The sequence below is a fragment of the Sebastes fasciatus genome, chromosome 21 (genome assembly GCF_043250625.1).
Source record: "Sebastes fasciatus isolate fSebFas1 chromosome 21, fSebFas1.pri, whole genome shotgun sequence".
NCBI lineage: Eukaryota > Metazoa > Chordata > Actinopteri > Perciformes > Sebastidae > Sebastes > Sebastes fasciatus.
In genome coordinates, this window is record NC_133815.1 from 16,159,882 (window position 1) to 16,179,355 (window position 19,474).

At 40.4% G+C, this 19,474-nt stretch overlaps 1 protein-coding gene across 3 annotated transcripts in view; it reads right to left on the minus strand.

Annotated features, from left to right (window-relative positions):
* Nucleotides 1-19,474, minus strand: part of ctnnd2a (catenin (cadherin-associated protein), delta 2a) — a 315,831-nt gene that overhangs the window by 272,108 nt on the left and 24,249 nt on the right. For all 3 annotated transcript variants that reach the window (XM_074621862.1, XM_074621863.1, XM_074621861.1), the window contains exon 2: nucleotides 609-739. In XM_074621862.1, the coding sequence (XP_074477963.1) occupies nucleotides 609-737 (129 nt within the window). In that variant the 5' untranslated portion in view covers nucleotides 738-739. The remainder of the gene's footprint in view (nucleotides 1-608; nucleotides 740-19,474) is intronic.

Genomic DNA, 19,474 nt, shown 5'->3' on the forward strand with positions numbered 1-19,474 from the left:
TTGGCTGTCTCTCCCTCTCCATTGCAGTCCAACATGTTATTTCAGTAGCTTCCAATGAAATACATTGAAATTATTATTGTCCTGCAACCAACTCCCCTGTTTCTCACACCAAACCAACCCACCCTGACTTTCACATCCCATCTGCCATTTCTTCTCTCCCCTCTCTACAGTACGTCCTCCCGTCCTTCCCTCTTTCCCATTCCTCCTGCTAACCTGAAACCAGGCAGCATCATGACTCTGCCTGTCCTCTCGCAGCGCTGCAGCTACCTTCCAATGCTCCCCGTCGAGTAATTGCCTTGATTTTAATGACTTTTTCAATTATGTGTACTTGGCTACAGCTCTCGCCCCATAATCTCCATCATTTCCATCCATTACACTCTCGTATTCCCTTGGCACCAATCAATCCTTGGTTTCTTTTAAACACTTCAAGGCAGCGGAGCGCCTTTTCCCCTGAATAACAGTGACAACCTCCTGACCCGCCTCTTAGCAAGCTCTTCAAGGGCTGTGAGGGGGAGAGAGGAGGAAAGGCAACCGAAATGTGCCTTTCTTATCAAAGTTATACACAACACAGGTTTGTACGACACACAAGTAAAATGGGTAGTTCCTACCTGCTCTTTGACAGAGGCGAGGATGGAGGAGGTCGTCTCTGTCTCAGATCTGTCCCCATTGGAGGCTGGCATCACAGGGGCAACCATGGCCCCCTTCTCCTGCTCCGCAGGCTGCTCTGGCACCGGCATTGCTAATGTGAACAAAACAAAGAAGAAACATGATTACGGCGCTTGCAGTTTTAAAAGTACAATGTTTTAAAAGTTTTAAGCAGTTATAAAACGAAAAAAAGGGCAAGTAAAAATAGGTCATATCAATATCAGTCCAGTTGTAAAGCCTACAGTCAGCTCAATAAATTTAAAAGGGACGATAGATCTCAGCTGCTGCATAGATACAGGATTATCCAATCAATTCCACTTTGATTCGGAGAAACAGAGCAACAGTATCGTAGCAACAACGTAGGAGTTATTCAATGATTGCATTTCTGTCATATGGTCCATTTTTCACAAAGAGCATTGAGATACTGGGATTTCTAGTTAAGAGATTGTGTTTATTTCTTTAGACTATTTCATCTTCTTGGTGCTTTTAAATTATTTATACTAGGGCTGTCGAAGTTAACACAATAATATCGCGTTAACGCAAATTTGTCCAACAATTTCTTTAACGCATTAACGCAATCAATCTTACCAACCATGTCATACTAGCTTGTCGAGAAGGAGGCTAAATAACGCTCCAAACTTGCACTAAATTTTGGCGAGGAAAAATTGGCAAATCAATTTTTTAAGGGGTCCCTTGACCTCTGACCTCAAGATATGTGAATGAAAATGGGTTCTATGGGTACCCACGAGTCTCCCCTTTACAGACATGCCCACTTTATGATAATCACATGCAGTTTGAGGCAAGTCATAGTCAAGTCAGCACACTGACACACTGACAGCTGTTGTTGTCTGTTGGGCTGTAGTTTGCCATGTTATAATTTGAGCATATTTTTTATGCTAAATTCAGTACCTGTGAGAGTTTCTGGACAATATTTGTCATTGATTTGCATTGTTAATTGATTTCCAATAATACATATATACATATACATTTGCATAAAGCAAGCATATTTGCTCACTCCCATGTTAGTATTAATTACTTGACAAATCTCCCTTTAAGATACATTTTGAACAGATACAAAATGTGCAATTAAATATTTTAATCGATTGACAGCCCTAATTTATACTGATAGATTTATTGTCCTGTTTTAATTTATTTGTGGTTTAAAAGAGAATGAAAAGAGGGCGAGTAGAAATGACAGATGGCATGACAGTTAATCAGATGGAAGCAACCCTTTAAACACGTCAGTCAGTCAGCGTGCCCAGCAACCCTGTGTCTACAATGCTGTGAATACAGTGGGTGCTTGAATGAATACCAAAATCTGGAGTCTAAATAAATACAGCAATTAGTCTGCAACACACACACATACAGAGTCACACTTCTCACCTGTGTCCCTGCCAGTATGTCACTTCACAAATAGGGGTCCTGGTAGACTCGTTAAAATGTGATGCCCCACTTATCACGATTTTAATTACTTTATTCAGGATACAGGAATGTGAGGCGTGTCTCTGACTAGTTCATTTTCAAAGGGATGAGACTCTCTTGCAATTATTCACTTGGAAAGAAAACACATAACATTTAGATCCGTCTTTTCTCTTCGCTGCAATTCATCATAAGGGATGGATACACTAGGGGCGATAATAAACGCATCATTTGACACTTCCAAATTGAGCCATCTATAAAATGTACGTCTGTGACATTAATTGAAATTGTTTTAAATCATCAATAAAAACCTCTGTGCCTCTTTCGTGTCTGAGCTAAGAGCACAGAGAGAGAAAGAGAGAGAGAAAAAGTGAGAGAAATCCGGAAATTGGTCTGCACATTTTAGTGAGAACAGACCATGGGGACGCGATTTTGTCAATACAGCAGCCCAGACTTCAGCAGAAGACTAAATAATAAACTGATTTGAGAGCGGGATTTAAACACAGAGTCTCTTACTTTACAATTTACCACTAGTCTCAGCCTTTCACTTTTCATATTTGACGTGGAGATCCAAAGCTGCGTTAGCTTTAGTTAGACCCACACATTCTGTATGCACACATCAGTGCGTGTACATGTCTGCAGTGCAAACTCCATCCTATATTTAGTGTTTTACAGCTTTTAGCAGGTTTCTTTTAAAGCAAATATTTACAGTAATGTCATTTAGAGTTAATCACAGACGTTAAGGGTAAGCGAGCCCTTAGAAAGTCAGCTTACAAAGTCAGTGAGCGATGCAGACAGCCTGCAAATCAAACATCCAGTCAGTTTATCAGCCAGTCAGCAGACAGACAGCAGGCCAGACAGGGTGGTGTCGGTAAATAAAAGATGCTAGCGAGATGGCCCGCAGATGGTTATTTTCACTCTCACTGACAAACACCACGACTGTGTCTGGCATCTCCCCTCCTGAGTGGAGATGAGTCACCAGAGTTTGGCTCCTGAGCAACCAGAACCCCAGTAAAGACCATATCACACCAGCTGGCTGACTGCCATTCTCCTCAATGAGCCAATTGTGCAAGTCAGTGGGAAGAGGAAAGACTCACCTTCGTTGTGAAACACCTCCGGCAATGAAGTAAAGCCCTGACATTCCACAACAGAATGAAACTATGCTCCATCAATAATTTAATCTGTGGCTCCTTGGCAGTAGTTTTGTGCTGTGGTGGTTTGGGTTTTGGTTCCACAAACCATCCAGTTACGTCTGTAGCACCACTGTATTTTAAAATAGGCATGACAGACCCTTCTCATGGCAGGAAAATCACAGGTGTGACTAATAACATTAATGATGGCGTCATTCCATTTCGCTGTGCCAGTAAGCGATGCCAGTACGCCAGCCTGCACAATAACAGAGCCCCTGCACTGGCACACCTAAATGAAATGCAGCTGTTATTAGTTACACCTGTTTTCATAAGTCACAATGTCTCTGCACCCATTGGTTGTGGGTTTTGACTGTTTAACATTGAGTAAAGGTAGAGAAAAAACCCATCGCTTTCCAAGTAATTGTTTTGTATTTACTGACACTGAGGAGCAGTTATGGCACTGGCTCATCGGACATCCAGGGATGCACCGATCCCACTTTTTCAGTCCTGACACCGATACGATACCCGGGCTTTGGATATCGTCCGACACCGAATACAGATCCGATGCTAGTGATTAATCAATAAGCTGAATGCCTCACTGTGTGGAAGTGACTGGAATCATTCCTTCATGTGTAATGAGATATCAAGCTGGACTTAAACATTGCTTTCTTAACTTTGTAAAACTAAATATAACAAATAAATACAGTGGTGTAAATGTACTGAATTTTTATCTATTATTAAAATAATGAATCGTGCAAAAACCTTGTTAATGCAGCAACAAATTCATCAAAAAGGGAGTTAAAATTCCAGTATTTAATGTATATTAGTATATAAACGTAGAAATTAATTGAATGGATTGGCCCCATTTTCACCAATATACCCGATCCAGCTATTTGAGTCAGTATCTGCCCGATATCCGATCCGGTATCCATATTGGCGCATCCCTTCTGACAACCCATCCCAAGGCTTTCTGACACTATATTCATAATATTCAGTAAATACAAGCCACAAATGCAATTACATTCAGTGAGCGAAGCAAGGTTTAAGTGATTTTGATAAGTGAATTCTTGTAGCCAAAGACTGAATCACCCGAATCACTACAAAGCAATGCAGTTTTTGAGCCTCTGAATACAACAATACACATCATTGTGAACCATTTATTGTCGGAGAAAGCCAGTGATCATGTATAGAGAAGGGAAAAAAAACCTTTGTGATTAGTGTCCAGACAGGTGCTGTGTTCAGGAAAATTGCAAAGTTGGCTCCCTGTATATTGGCTGCTTCAGAGATAATCCCAGTACCAACACATTCGCCATCAAATGTCACAATACCCCACCACCCCAATGTTCTTCCTGGGTTATTGTCAGCAGGCACAGTCAAGCTGCTATTGAATAGATGTGTTACGTCCTGCAGGGGTACAATGCAACAGGAGCGTCAGCTTAGAGGGGGCTTTTGTAGCTCTGGGGACACACTTAATTGCGGCACATTCTGGCTGATTTGAGTTGTGCACGGCTTCCTTTTGAACTGAGGAGGAATGATGGCCTGACATTTCATTTGGCTCGGGCCATAAGACGTGAAAAGCTCAGACAAAGTCTCCTGTTTCTGACAGCATGGTAGAGGACTCAGCATTTAGCAGAGTTCCTTGGAGAACAAAGTGAAAACAACAAAAAGAAAGCTTCCAACAGGAAAAAAAAAATGCACAGGTTCTACTACTACTAATTTCTTCAGAAGTTTACAGTTTGCAAATGAGACAATCATACAAGCAGTCAAGGAAGTTCTGTATCATAGGTCTGCTACTCAGTCTCAACAACAACTCAACTCTAAAAAGCATGGGCGCCGGAAGTCCCACTTTCTTATTAAGGTCACGAATCACTGTATCCCCGCAAATGCCCCTGTATTGCAACACGGCAAAAAAGACGTTTCAATCATTCCCATCCACCCCGTGCATGTCAAGATTGGAGGGTGTCAACCTCTACAGATACGCTCTCATTTTAATCTGTGCAGCAGCTGTCTGCACGACTCTGTCTCAGCTGTGTCATGTCACCGCAACCTGAACTGAAGTGTTTATTGACACTTCAAGTTCTTTTTTTCCGACAAATACGTGCGTAAATCAGCGGAGCAGAGTGTGCTGTGGATCTTTATCCAATCATAATCAACCATTGTGTAGTCTAATTCAAATGAAATCAAAGTGATCTGATATCCAGCCCGCTACAGTTTCATAATGAACCGAAAATATTTTTGGGGAGGGACTGGATCCCCAACACGACTGTCGACCGGACTGTCGTCAGTGCGAGGGGTTCTGCGGCGACGTTGGCACCCTGTCTCGTTTAACATGCTTATGCTGTGTGACTTTTTGCCATCAACATTCATAACCAATCAATTTATGATTAAATGGTATACTAGAGCACCAAGTCTTTCATAAATCTAGCCTCCTCATTTTGCTTTCAAAGTGCACCAGATTGATGCATTTAACTTCAAATGCTCCCACCACGGTCTCTCAAAAACCCTGTGGGAAACACAGTATTAGCCTACGTCATTCAAAGCTCCCCTCACTTCAAAACTCATTCCGGCACCGCTGCTAAAGGGCCATGGATATTAACACATTATGTACTCATTGAATAAGAATAACTGAGACTGTTTTTGTTTGTCCACACATCGGCTTCCTTCACTTAATGCTGTTATTATGTTTCTCTGCAGTTTTTATTCAATCCATTATCCACCTACTGCATCAATGCCTCAATTAATTTGTTTTTTTATTTATTCTGCATATTTTCAAGGGCAATTAAAAACATCTTTAGTTAAATTACACTAGTATTATCTTGGTAGTTGCACCATGGATTATACGCTGTGGTGGATAAAGTGTTCAGCCAATCCTAAGGATCGGTATCAGGGCCACTCTGGGCATATTTTAATGGATTGTTAATTCTGTTGGCTCTAGTAGAACATGATAAATAAGGTGGGCCTAATTTATAAGGCTACAGCTGTTACTATTTCAATGTGTCAAATATATATTTAATCAACACTTGTAGGTGAAGTATCTAATCCGACTCGGTGTCGGCAGGACTCTGATAGTAATCGGACCAACAAAATACATTCTTAGCTTGACGATTAAAATGAGTCATATGCTGCCTATTAAAATCGGATCCTAAAAAATATGATGAATATTTGTTTGTAAATTAGGATTTAGTTAAATACGTTTGATAAATCAGTCTACTGATTATACTAAATGCAGTAATATTGGTTGAGGTTTTTGGAGTTGAACATTCACATAGTGTGTCAAGTAATAGGGTATTCGGCTTTAGGTTTAAAGGCTTAAATCAGGGGTTCTCAGCCCTTTTGTAACTGAAGGCCCACTTGTGATTGTCAAAACATTTCCGAGGACCACCTTTCCAAATAAATGAGTAAAAAACCTAACATGTTTATACAACAAATAATAAACTGGGCTGTAGATATGTGTTATGCCACTGTCAGCTGTAATGACCAAAATACATATTCTGCTTACCCTCAGTGAGACACTTGGGCTTGCCTCTGGGAAATAATGAGATCAAGTCGTGGTGGGATGGGTGACAGGCTGACACGCAAAGTAGCATTCAAAGTTGTTTTCAGTTTGTTCCTTGCCTTTGATTTTGTGACAGTCACAATGGAAAACCCTGACTCACATAAATAGGTGGTGGTGAAAGGCAACAGAAATTTGATTGCCCGTTTTGACAGAGAGGGATATTGACTGGCAGCCAGTATCCAGAATGGAGCAAGGTCTACTTGTGTGAGCTGAAGCTTCAGGCTGCTGTCTGCTGATAGTTCCATCAGTTCATTTTCCAACACAGTGGAGAGAGCTATGTCTTCTGAAGCAGGATCCACAGAGAAAGGGTCCAAAATCCAAAGGTAACAAGCTAACAGTGGCAAACACGTTTGTCTCTACCTGATGATGTTTGGTGTTTTTACACAAGGCCTATTGAAGGAGGTTGGGTCACACTTAATCAACGCGCCTTCGGGGTACCGCACATGCGCAGTAATATCTGCTCTGCACTCGCCGAAATTGAGCCGATCGCAACGCACGACCGCAGCTCCAGTTACACTGCGCATGTGTTATACCCAATACAAGACCCGTGTCCGCCCGTGTCTCAGCCTCCTTCAATAGGCTTTGGTTTTACGGCAGCTGGCATCTTACCTCCTTTAGGTTTTACCTGTTCACTTTGCTAAATAATAATAAAAAAATAATCTAGTACCACTGCCTCCGCGGCCCACTAGATGGCGCTCTGCGGCCCACCGGTGGGCTGCGGCCCACTGGTTGAGAATGGCTGGCTTAAATGACATCTCATCACCTAGTTTCCAGGTTTTATGTTTAGTTAAATTTAATGAATTTATATCAAGTTTGGGCATTTGGTCTACTTGGTTGTTATGGTCTGCTAACAATTACAAAAAAAAAGTTCTTCTGCTCCGCACACAGGCAAAAACACATGCATATGCGTACAAACACAGAGGTTACTCACAGCTTGAGTCATAGAATTTGGCAGGATGGGCACCTCCAACCCGTGCTCACACCATGACCTGACAGGCCTCCACACCTGCCCCCTTCCGGCTGAACACACCTTACATGAACATGTGCATGCTCAAACAAACATACACTTTCAGCACATACACACACCTTCCTCTGAGGTGAGGTGTCCTTTCCATTTACCCCATGACCCATCAGCTGTCTGACGGCTGCACTGCCCTGCTCTCGCCTCTGACCTTAACTTCTCTTTTTATCCTCCTTTCTTCCTTTTGTTCTCTTCTAACTTTTACTTTTTTTTCGGGTCTGTGCTGTCCCATGGTCGCTGGTCACTGTATATAAGACTTTCTTCCTACTTTGTCTCTTTAAGTCACATCTCCCGTTCCATCCCAGGCCATGTCCCAAGTATTGCGTGATCAGGAAGCCGTTGTCCTCAGCATGTTTGAGTGAGGACTCAGAAGCACAATCAAAAGCGTGCTGCTTCTCCCCTTCACATGAAATGACACCGCTGAAATATTTACAAGGCTTTGAAATGCAATCTCAGTTGGAAAGAATTGTATGATGGCTTGTACAAAAAGGTTCAAAGGGGTTCCTTAGGGGTGTAAAATATTGTAGGTGGAGCTTGAATCCTCCTGCAGATCTACTGTATGCCAACACACAAGTGGCGTTTATCATGGAAGACATTTTGACATGTCACATTAGGGAAAAGCACAGGTGTAAGTAATCCCATGAGTGATGGCTGAATTCTATTTTATTCTTTTCCTTAAGTTTGAGTCCTGCTATTTAAAATAATGCAGAATATTCAACAGATAATGACCAAATACAATCATGACATAATATTATGTAGGCTATGATAATATAAAAAGTACATATTTAACCAATAAAGCACAATAAACACTTGACTTCATATTCACTCCCACTATAACTCAACATATATCTAACACACGGAATGCTACAACAATGACTGGTAAATGCATTCATAACCACTGGAACCTACATTCCCATGATACAGAATAGTGGGGCAGCTAAGCTGAAATATTCATATAACATTAGGACCAGTTTTTAACACGAACAAGAGTCATATTGTCCGTTCCTTGATGACCCAGGAAAGTTAGCTAAAAAAAAGGCAAATATAACTATTCCAAATGTCACAATCACATTCATACATCGTTCACATCCGTGTTAGAATAAACTAAAATGTTCAAATATACTACCCACTTGTATTCAGTTATGAATGCAGAGTGGATCAGCAGTGGAGTCCCAAATATATGCTTTATAAAATCCCCAACTTTTGATTTAGAATATTTGCATTTATTGCATAATAAAAATTGGCTTACATTGTGAAAAATAATATTGTCTCGTACTGTATCCTGACTGACTGTTTTAACAATTAAATACCTACTTAGCATAGTCTTGTATCAAACTGACAACAGCTTAAGTACAACAGCTTAAAGCATCCATAATTTTTACATTGGGCTTTGATGAATAATGCTGCCTTTGTGATCACGTGTGTTTATTACTCTTTTAATCTTCAATGTGTAACAATCTGCTCTGTCTACACTTCACGTAGATATTCCCTACATTCATACTGCAGATATTTCCGGACTTTTGGACTGGTAACTTTTTGTATTCATGTCTGTGGTAGAAGCATGGAGTATGGGTGACAGCAGAAAGAGAGTTTTTTATGTTCACGGATAAGCCAGTGAGTCAGTCTTTTTCCTTGTGATGTAACATGCTTTGTGGCTGCATTAAACTGTTGAGGCAAGAGGACCTGCCATCTTTCTGTCTTTTACAATGGATTACTCCTGAGAGGCTGTCACCAAAATCTAATGTTTACCACTGATGTTTAGGATAGCAGATCTTTTTTTTTTTTTTACTGCTATCAAACTCGACTCCACTTCTCTGGATATATGAGGCATGTCATTTCAGCCAGTCATTGTGTAGCAATGTCTTAAATCAAACACCTAGGCCCAGAAATGCAAGGTAAATTGCAAAAGGAGTTTAAGCATATTTTGCTGTTGCTCCGGTCCAGATAGAATTACGAAGAAATGTCAATTTAACATCCATACCTATTAATTAGCAACAATTTGTGAAAATAGAAAGAAAAAATAGAAGATATTTTCAGCAGTTTTGGGCTGCCATAAATAGTGATTTGTCTTTTTTCATAAATGATTATTTTTTTGCGATTGTTTTTGGTTAAAATGTAAAATAAAGTAAAGTGTAAATATTCAGTATCTTGCCATACACAAGTAGTAATACTAGGGGTGTAAGAAAATATCGAATATCAGGATATTATGTTTTGTGGTACTGTATCGATTCACAAAAACACTATTGATTTTTAACTAATAGTTTGCATGCAAAGATTAACTCAGTTAAACTTTATTTCTATTATTATTTCGTTCTCTCAAAGTAGTGCTATGATGTTGGATGTTGCAGGGACTGTTATAGATGCAAATTGTACTGTTCTGATTGCATAAAAAAGTAAACATTTTGATGGTGTGTTCTTCATACTATAACAGTTTTCCTAAAATTAGATTTTTTTAAAAATCGCAATATATCGCCTTGCTAACAGTTTCGCAATATATCGCAATATATTGAATCAGAAGCCCTGTATCGTGATACGTATCGTATCGTCAGATTCTTGACAATACGCAGCCCTAAGTACTACTGTTTGGTGATTCTGAGGACTTCGTCTCTGGTATTGTAAACAAGTTTACTGTATCACTGCTGTCTTTTGTGTGTCTTGGCCACAAATGTAGGTACTAGCTTTGGTCGCCACATCATAAACACTATACATTAGTGTATGCACAAACAGCCGGCTGAAGTTCAGAAGTCAAAACTTCTGTTTCAGGCATCAATTATTGTAAAACAAATATCCACTTCTAATAAATTTGGATCCAGTTCCAATTCAGAGCTGGTTGTTTTTGAGATCAAACGTTGGTGTAGGGCTTTTATTTTCTGTGGACCAGCCCTATTAAAAGAAACACACACACACAACATTTTGTTGTGCACTGGATAGTCAGTATTTTCTTTGACATGCTTAAATTGGCCTCAGAGGAGCTAATACACTGTATCACATTTCAAAGACAAATATTTCTAAAACGGCTCAGTGTGATACGGCTATTCATGCATATTAGACCACACTTTTGATGACGCAAACCCGCTTCTCTGAAAATTATGGTTTCTGATGGGGTGTCTCTTGACCCCGCAAGCATTCAAAGAAAAACACGCACATTGACTACTCACAGGGGCACAGCTGTTAATGACGTATTCCACTGGGTCTAAGTGCTGTCTATCTATTGCTGTTAACCATTATGCTTCATTAAAAAGGACTCATGCCAATCTGTTCATTTAATTAGAATCTCAAATACAATTTGATGGCTATCAAATCTGCATAGTTCCATATGAAACTGTGAGCGACCATTATATTTAATATTCTCCTGTTTTTTAAAACTCATAATGAGAGACGTGTAAATTAGACTTGATAGATACGTCTGACTTTCTGAGTTTTGATTGTAACTCATTAGCTGTGTGCGCCTCACCGGAATCCTCAAGAGCTCAAATATTAATTGTCCCAAACATACGACTAATAATGCTAATGTCATCAGAACGAGGCAAAGCTTGGGAAATGAAGAAATAATAATTACAATTTCCACACCCAATTTCCCCAGCCAATCACTCCTGATTTCCAAAGACTGCTTTGAATTATTCCTAAAGTCTGCCACATATGAATGTCTTGGATGATTGATAGCTCCAATTTACCTCCTTATAACGTCTAATATTAAACTCTGAATAATGCATAATTCAGTTGGCACGGCAGAGAGATGGAGAGGTTTGCGTGGCACATGCATATGGACTAACACATAAACATGCACGCCACATAGCAACTCTGTGTGGACAAGCACGTCAACAGTTTTAAATATGCACACACCCACAACTAAAAATAGATACAGTATTCTCTTGTGCAGAATTTTAATGAACTGAAGTGAATAACACTAAAACTAACAGATAAAAGTACGATAAAACATATTTTAACACGCTCTCCATATCTGACAACCATCTCAGTGAGTTTTGATCTCATAAACCCTGCACAGAAATGACAAAATGCTATATTTCACTGATTGTTTTTTATGTTTTTTTTACACATCAATTAAGTCTGAAAGGGGTCAGGAACTGGAACTGTAGTGGTCCAAACCTTCATGTGGACAAAGTTCAAAGATGTTACAACCCAGGAGAATATTTATTCATTCCATTCAGGGCCTCCTATGCACCGGGTTGAGACTTATAAAGGGATAGTTCAGGTGTTTTGAAGTGTGGTTGTATGAGGTGCTTATCTATAGTCAGTGTATGACGGTCAGCACGCCCCAGTTTGGAGAAGCAGACAGGAGTATCTGCACTGAAGTAAAGCAATGTACTGCTGTGGACAGGGCCTGCAGCAAAACGTATTTTAGCCACCTTAAAAAAGGCCTATCTAAAAAAAAAACTGTCAATATCAGTATAAGTGTACGCTATATTTAGACTATTTGCATTGCTTTACTTTGCCGTGAGACAGCTATACAGTCTGTTTCCGACGGAGAAGTGATGCTGTTATCTATGCTCTCCCCAAAGCAACCAGACTACATTGAAAAAACCTGTGATTTTACTTTGCAGAACACGTGAGTTGCCGGTCTCTTGTGTGACTTTGGTGAGTTCAGCAAAGTCACATAATAGCACAAACAAAATAACTGATCGAAGCAGCAGTAGACCAGAAACCCCCCGTGTTCTGCGAGGTAAAATTACACGTTTTTTCAATGGAGTCTGGTGGCTTTGGTAAGAGCTTAGATGGATACAACAGCTTCAGTTCCCTGTCAGAAAGGGCTGTCTGACAGCAGAGTAAAGCAGTGAAAATACTCCAAATATAGCCTTTGGATAAGTACCTCATACAACCCCACTTCAAAACACCCAAACTATCCTTTTACAACTCTCCAGAGATTTTTTTGTAGTTTTAAGAAAACATCTATGATGGGAACTTGCTGTGTGTCTTTAATATAAATGAAAGTTTACCAGCAAACCAAATATTAGAGTGTCAATCACAAATGAAAGACGCATTCCCAAGGCTTATAGGCAATCTGAAACAGTGGTAGCAAAAGTCCTGGTATGTAAAGATTTGGTTTGAATCTAAACTAATATATCAAGAATTACACCATCATACATCATTGCCACATTTGTGTGGGCACATTAGTAGTAGACTTCTGGCAAGGAGCACATGCGTAAACACACATTCACCACAAATATAAATCATTCATGTATATATATTAATGCATGTGTGAACATTTGTGCAAATCTACAAATAACTACTAAATGATACAAATAGGAATTCAGTAGTTTTGAAGCATTTGGTGCTTATGTAGTCCCAGACTCCCAGAGCTTATAAATTGGATAATAATGTGAACGTCCACAGGCACGTCTTGAAAAAATGCATATTGATGGTTTGTCAAGTATATATTCCCTCGGAGAAATGAACAAACTCGAATAACCCCAGAAGAGGCGATACCGGAGCACGGAGTGAGACTGGAGGTGGGTGTGGTTCACGTCTCCGGCAGCTCCAGTGATTCAGGAGGCTGGTCACAGACAACTGTGATCTAATGCCTCAGGCCTGTTTTGCTCGCTTTCAAGAGCCCCAGCGCAAGCAGTCGACAGAGACAGCAACATCGATTATTTCAATCAATACCTCCAGCTATTACTACTGTAGCATTTCTATGATACACTCTACTGTATTACTCTAAGTACGCCGATTATTTGGAAGTCCTCTATAGTGAAAATTAATATGCAATGGATTTCTCTTAGCAAATATATTTAAATTTTTTTGTTGTTGTTGTTGTAGCCCGGAGCGCTGAATGTGCTGTGCATACACGCACACACACATACAGTATGCACACAGCTCAGTCTGGCGGTTGGGAAGCAGCGAGATGGTTGACCTAGATTGGGTGCCGGGTTTGAAGACATGCAGGAGAAACCATCTGCATACAAAGTCAGAAATCTCTACTTCCACAGTCAGGGAAACCAGAGGAGAGAGGTAGAAATTATTCCAACTTTTTTTTTCCTGCCACAAAACATTGTAAACTTTCCTCCTTACAGTCTGGGTTTTCTTTTCCTGTATTTTGACGTTAGGAATGCACGAAGTAGGAGAGTTGGGAAAAGGAGACAGATATACATACAGAGAAGAGAAAAGCCCACCATGGTGTCATTTGATCCCAGACCCACTGACTATATTGTCTCTACGGGTAGAGTAGTGCATGTGAATGGCAATTAGGAATGTGTTACTTCATGGACAAGCAGAAAACACATCATTTTGAAAGAAAAGGGGGTCATCAAAATGAATTTGATGTTCTGAAAATAAGACATTTGATCTTGAATGTACTGTACAAATCGTTGTGAAGCATGTCATTCTCAGTGGGCAACTTCTGGGTCTGAAAAGTGAAGCCAATGTGGACATGCTTTAAAACTTGCATTCTTTCTAACAGCCAGCAGGGGGCGACTCCTCTGGTTGCAAAAAGAAGTCTGATTGTATAGAAGTCTATGAGAAAATGAGCCTACTTCTCACTTGATTTATTACCTCAGTAAACATTGTTAACATGAGTTTATAGTCTCAATCGCAAGTTTCACGTCTTCAACGCAAATGTCTTACAACATGATGTTCATTTAGTAAATGATGGTCTCATTTAGAGTCAAATAGACCATAAAGCAGGGTATGCTTTAGGGCGTGGCTATCTTGTGATTGACAGGTCACTACCGCGGCGTTGTCCGGTCTGGGAGTGCTTACAAAACCCTTTCTCAGTGTGTTTACAGTTCATCAAAGTTTAATTGTAACATTTCGGTCGCCTAAAAATGCCTTATTCGGCGTTCGGCTGTACTTAGCTACACCCTCTCGTGTCACTTCTGGTTGCAAAAGAACAAGATAGTGACGGCCAAAAAAGCAAGATGTCGACGGACAAAATATCAAATTCATGGCTTCAAAACGGCAATCCACAAACCAATGGGTGATGTCACGGTGACTACGTCTACTTCTTATACAGTCTTTGGTCATTCTCCATAGACACTTGACACGTGTCAAGATGCATCATGTCTCCCAAGCTTCATCACATTTGGACCAGTGGGATCCAAGACATTTTATTTGACTTACAAATTTTTGACCTTAAATAGACCTTATAAGTCCGCTGGCAATAACCTTGACTTTGATTTGTATCCAAACCTTTTCAACGACTGTACCCTGAGTCAAAGACATGTCAATGCAAACTGTGAGTTATCTGAAACAAAACAACACTGGCGAGAGGGGGGAAAACAAGGAGATGAGACTTTTGGTGATTACAAATGCAACATTGTTGTGTCTAGTGTCTGGAAACAATGACTGCTCATAAGCAGGTTTCATCACCTTGACTGGCAGACTACTAGATACCGTGGCTCATTAACACGTCTGAAATTATACTGTCGCCTCCCAAAGCCAGAGCTGTCAGCAGGAAGGCAGCATGCCATCGATGCCACCGTCACCTCCGAAATCCAAGACGTACGCACACTCCTCGATGGAAACTATGCAATGTGGATAAAATAGTAAAGTATGTGTGCAAGAGAGGCCAAACGATCAGGAGGATAAGAAGTAAAGGGGTTGAAGACTAGACAAGAGGACAGAAGATGAAAACAAGATAAAGGAGAGTGTAGGAGAGAAAGGTGGGAAGAAATCAGGCACTTCCTTTCCTGGGACTCAACTCTTTTTTTTGTCTCACACCTCCCTCAGACTCCCTTCACACCTGTCAGAACAATGTGCACCTGATAATCTCCTTATAATCGGCATGCTGCCAACTACGCGCACGCACACAGGATACAAACAAACAGTCTTCCTTCCTCTGCAGTCTGACACTAACCAAACTGATTTTCTCAACCAAGTGGAAAATCTCGCATTGGGGAAGAGGGAGTGAGTGCTGTAACAGAGTTGTGTTTGTGGCAATAAGTGACGGGGTTTATGGGAAATGTGCTCTTGTGTGAGAGTGGCTATAGTAGTCTCATTGGCTCCCTGTACATATATCAAAATAATAGAAATATTTGTCAGTGATATATTGCCGATGTGGGGTTTAAACTTACTACACATACACACCTTGAAGTTCATGTCGTTTTTCACCCATTCGCATTTGTCACACTTAACTGACTGAATGATCTGTATGACATGGTTCAGCGATGGTGCCCAGTGCTCCTGGATTAGCTCAGAGTCACGCCATCAACCTGGATCATTTGTCTCGACATCAGTCAGTCAGTCAGCCAGCAGGCCAGACAGTAGCCCACTCTCTCTCTCCATCTGTCTCACATTTTTAACTATTTATTGACATCCTTCTCTAAAAAACAACCACATTTGTTCATGAATCATAGACTCCACAACACAGATTATTTGTCACTGCCCTCTCTACTGTGAAGAAAGACCATATAATGATATCCTATGCCCCATTCATTATCTCACTTACATATCTAAGATCTAAACTTGCTGTATATGTTCGTGTGTGTGGATCATTCCGACTGTTTTACTTATGCATTGTGACAGTGCAGGAACCCCACTGTACTTGCAATGACATATTGCATGAGCAAGAACCCATTTCATATGGTAGGCATTCCCTGAAGCACGCAAATGCATGAATATAATGAAACAATGCACTATCCCCAAATATAGCAATGGAAATACAGTCTTGTAAGAAAGATAGGGGGTCAATGCTAACAACTAGTATCTGCCCGAGGGAAGGCTCCGACTGTTTCTTTACAATCACTGAAAGCTTTCTTTAAGTCTCAGAAGCATTGTCCTTGACTTGCAATCCTGTAAGGGAACACAAAGCGATAAGCATTTCACAGTGTTTGCAAACCTTTGAACATTTGCCAATGTTCAGAATCGGCTGTGAATTTGGGAAGGGCCAAATTTAAAAATAAAAGAAAGAAAAGAGAATATGTTTTTATCTAGCCCCTGCGGTGTGGCAGCATATCACAGTTTTCTCCAATTATATCATTTCTCATGCCTCTATATTTCAAAATTCTATCAAAGTAAATGTTTTTCCCTGTCCCACCATGGCGAGAGTAAAACTTAAATACACAAGTACTACGAGTACTGTCAAGGAAGTTAGCAAGCCGTATAACACAGCCAGCATGACCCTATTGCACTTGCTTTACAATATCCTAATTATACAATGACAGTTGTTACACTGAGCTTTTTACCAACTTCTTTCTTTCTTTCCACGTTCAGTGGAAAAATCCACACTTTTACAATCCTCTCTCTAGTAGAGACACGCGGGAGATAATTACTTTCAATGTAATCTGATAGTTCTTTGTCTTCCTGTTAACATTTTTTATTTTTATGCCTCAGGTCCAGCACGATCCAGCTGGCCCAGCTGAAGAAATTAAGCATCATTATACCGCCTCGTCCAAAAGCACAGCCAAATGTGGCTTGTTCGGGCTGAGGCCACCCCGAGCAGCTCAAAAACCTTCATTAATGTAATTGAAAGGGCGAGTCTGGCTTTCGCGGCTGCGGGCAACTAGTTCCAAAAACGAACCTTGGTAATTTTGCTATTTGGAAAAACTGATTGACATTAATAATGAGTGTGTTTTGGCTGGCTCCCGTAGTAGAAATCAGGCTGGCGATAGCCAATGCTGGACATGAAAGCTCCAAATAGAACTGCAGACACCAGCTATTTGCTATGAAGAGACACCCTGGAGCTGTCCGTGGTGCTGAAAAACACTACTGCCCCATTGTTTCTCTGCCTGTGCTCATGAAACAGGGCTACGTTACAGTTAAAAGGAGCTTCAGCCTTTGATATTGGGAATAAAGCACTATACACAGCTGAAAGTCATCATATAATCCTATTTGTTATGTCTATTAACTAAAGACATAACTAAGTGAAGGCAATATTTTTGTTTCCTCTTTAGAGTGCTACAGGAATGAGTCCTAAATACATCAGTAAATATCCCACTCGTGAATTTTGAAGCTCTTACGTGTCTTAAAAAAAGGCAGGTTGCTAAAACGTGGCTAAATGAGACTACTGAACGTCAACACGCCGACTCGTCCGCCTTTACAGACTCGTATTGTATACTCATGTGACCGTGGTGCAGTTCATAGCCCAATGTTAGCTGTTTACTTCTGGCGATTGCATTCACGCTTCAAAAATCATAAAAGTGCTGTTCACTTGTGAAGATTATCTTGCTGAACAAAACGGGTAAGTACCATAAACGTGTGTTTGCCACAGAGATTATTTTCTGAGATTATTTTTCCATTGGCTTTTTGTCGAGGGAACTCAAAAATACATCATCCCTGGAGCACTCTATGTCTCCACTCCCGATACAAGTTGAAATCTTCAGGATGTGAGCTACTGTGAAGAAAATTATACAATGTATGTATAAACCTACACTTCCGTATGTACATTTAAATCCACTATATGAGCATGTTATCCCACTGGACTGCTTGGTATTCAAAAGAGAATGCTAACATGCGTCACTCTCAAGTCATCGCTCGCCCATGTCTGCACAATTATCATCTGAGCCACTGACTTTTGTAGAGCACTAACCTGTTAATGCTGGAGATTACATGCACTTCTGACAGGTGGAGGGATGGCGTGACTGGACTGAAAGGAGTGCTTTCTAAAAGCGGCATATCCCACCTTAAACACTTATTGGAGACACGGAGAGGAGAAAGTGTGCGACAGAATAAGACATTACACAGCCGGAGAGAGAGCAGCGAGGGTAAAGTGGGTTCAGCTGATAACCTTGACCGTGATAGTCATCACAAGCTGTCTACTACGTGAGGATATGATTGGCATTCAAAGGGGACAGGGGCCAACATTTACCTGGGTGTTATCTCTGAGACAGCAGGCCTGACTCGGTCTGTGGTCTAATGAAAGAGTGCAGGACCAAAAGGGAGAAGGAGATATAGGACCAAAGAAATATCTGGCTGTTTTTTTATTAGTTTTACATTCTGTATTTAACATGAGTCTGTCAAAGTTGATGCGAGTTGATAGTTGATCCACTAATTTCTTTAAGGCATTAACGCAACTTGCGATTGTTACATGGTAACAGGCTCAGTTTTAAAGCTAGAGTGAAGATACTGGGATTATATGACACCAGAAAAACCTAAGGAATGCATTGGTACCAACCATGTCATACTAGCTTGTCGAGAAGGAGGCTAAATAACACTCCAAACTTGCGCTATATTTTGGTGAGGAAAAACTGGCATGGCCATTTTCAAAGGGGTCCCTTGACCTTTGACCTCAAGATATGTGAATGAAAATGGTTCTATTGGTACCCACGAGTCTCCCCTTTACAGACATGCCCACTTTATGATAATCACATGCAGTTTGGGGCAAGTCATAGTCAAGTTAGCGCACTGACACACTGACAGCTGTTGAGTTTGCCATGTTATGATTTGAGCATATTTTTTTATGCTAAATACAGTACCTGTGAGGGTTTCTGGACAATATTTGTCATTGTTTTGTGTTGGTAATTGATTTCCAATAATACATATATACATGCATTTGCATAAAGCAGCATATTTGCCCACTCCCATGTTTGATAAGAGTATTAAATGTAGGACAAATCTTCCTTTAAGGTGCATTTTGGAAAGATAAAATATGTGTGATTAATTTGGTGATTTATTAATCATGAACAATCTTGTGATTAATCACGATTAAATATTTCAATCGTTTGACAGCCCTAGTTAAGATACAAGCAGACATTGTTGGGGCTTCAATAAACCTGTCCTCTGTGCTAATTTCTGCCTCCTTCCAAGATAGCT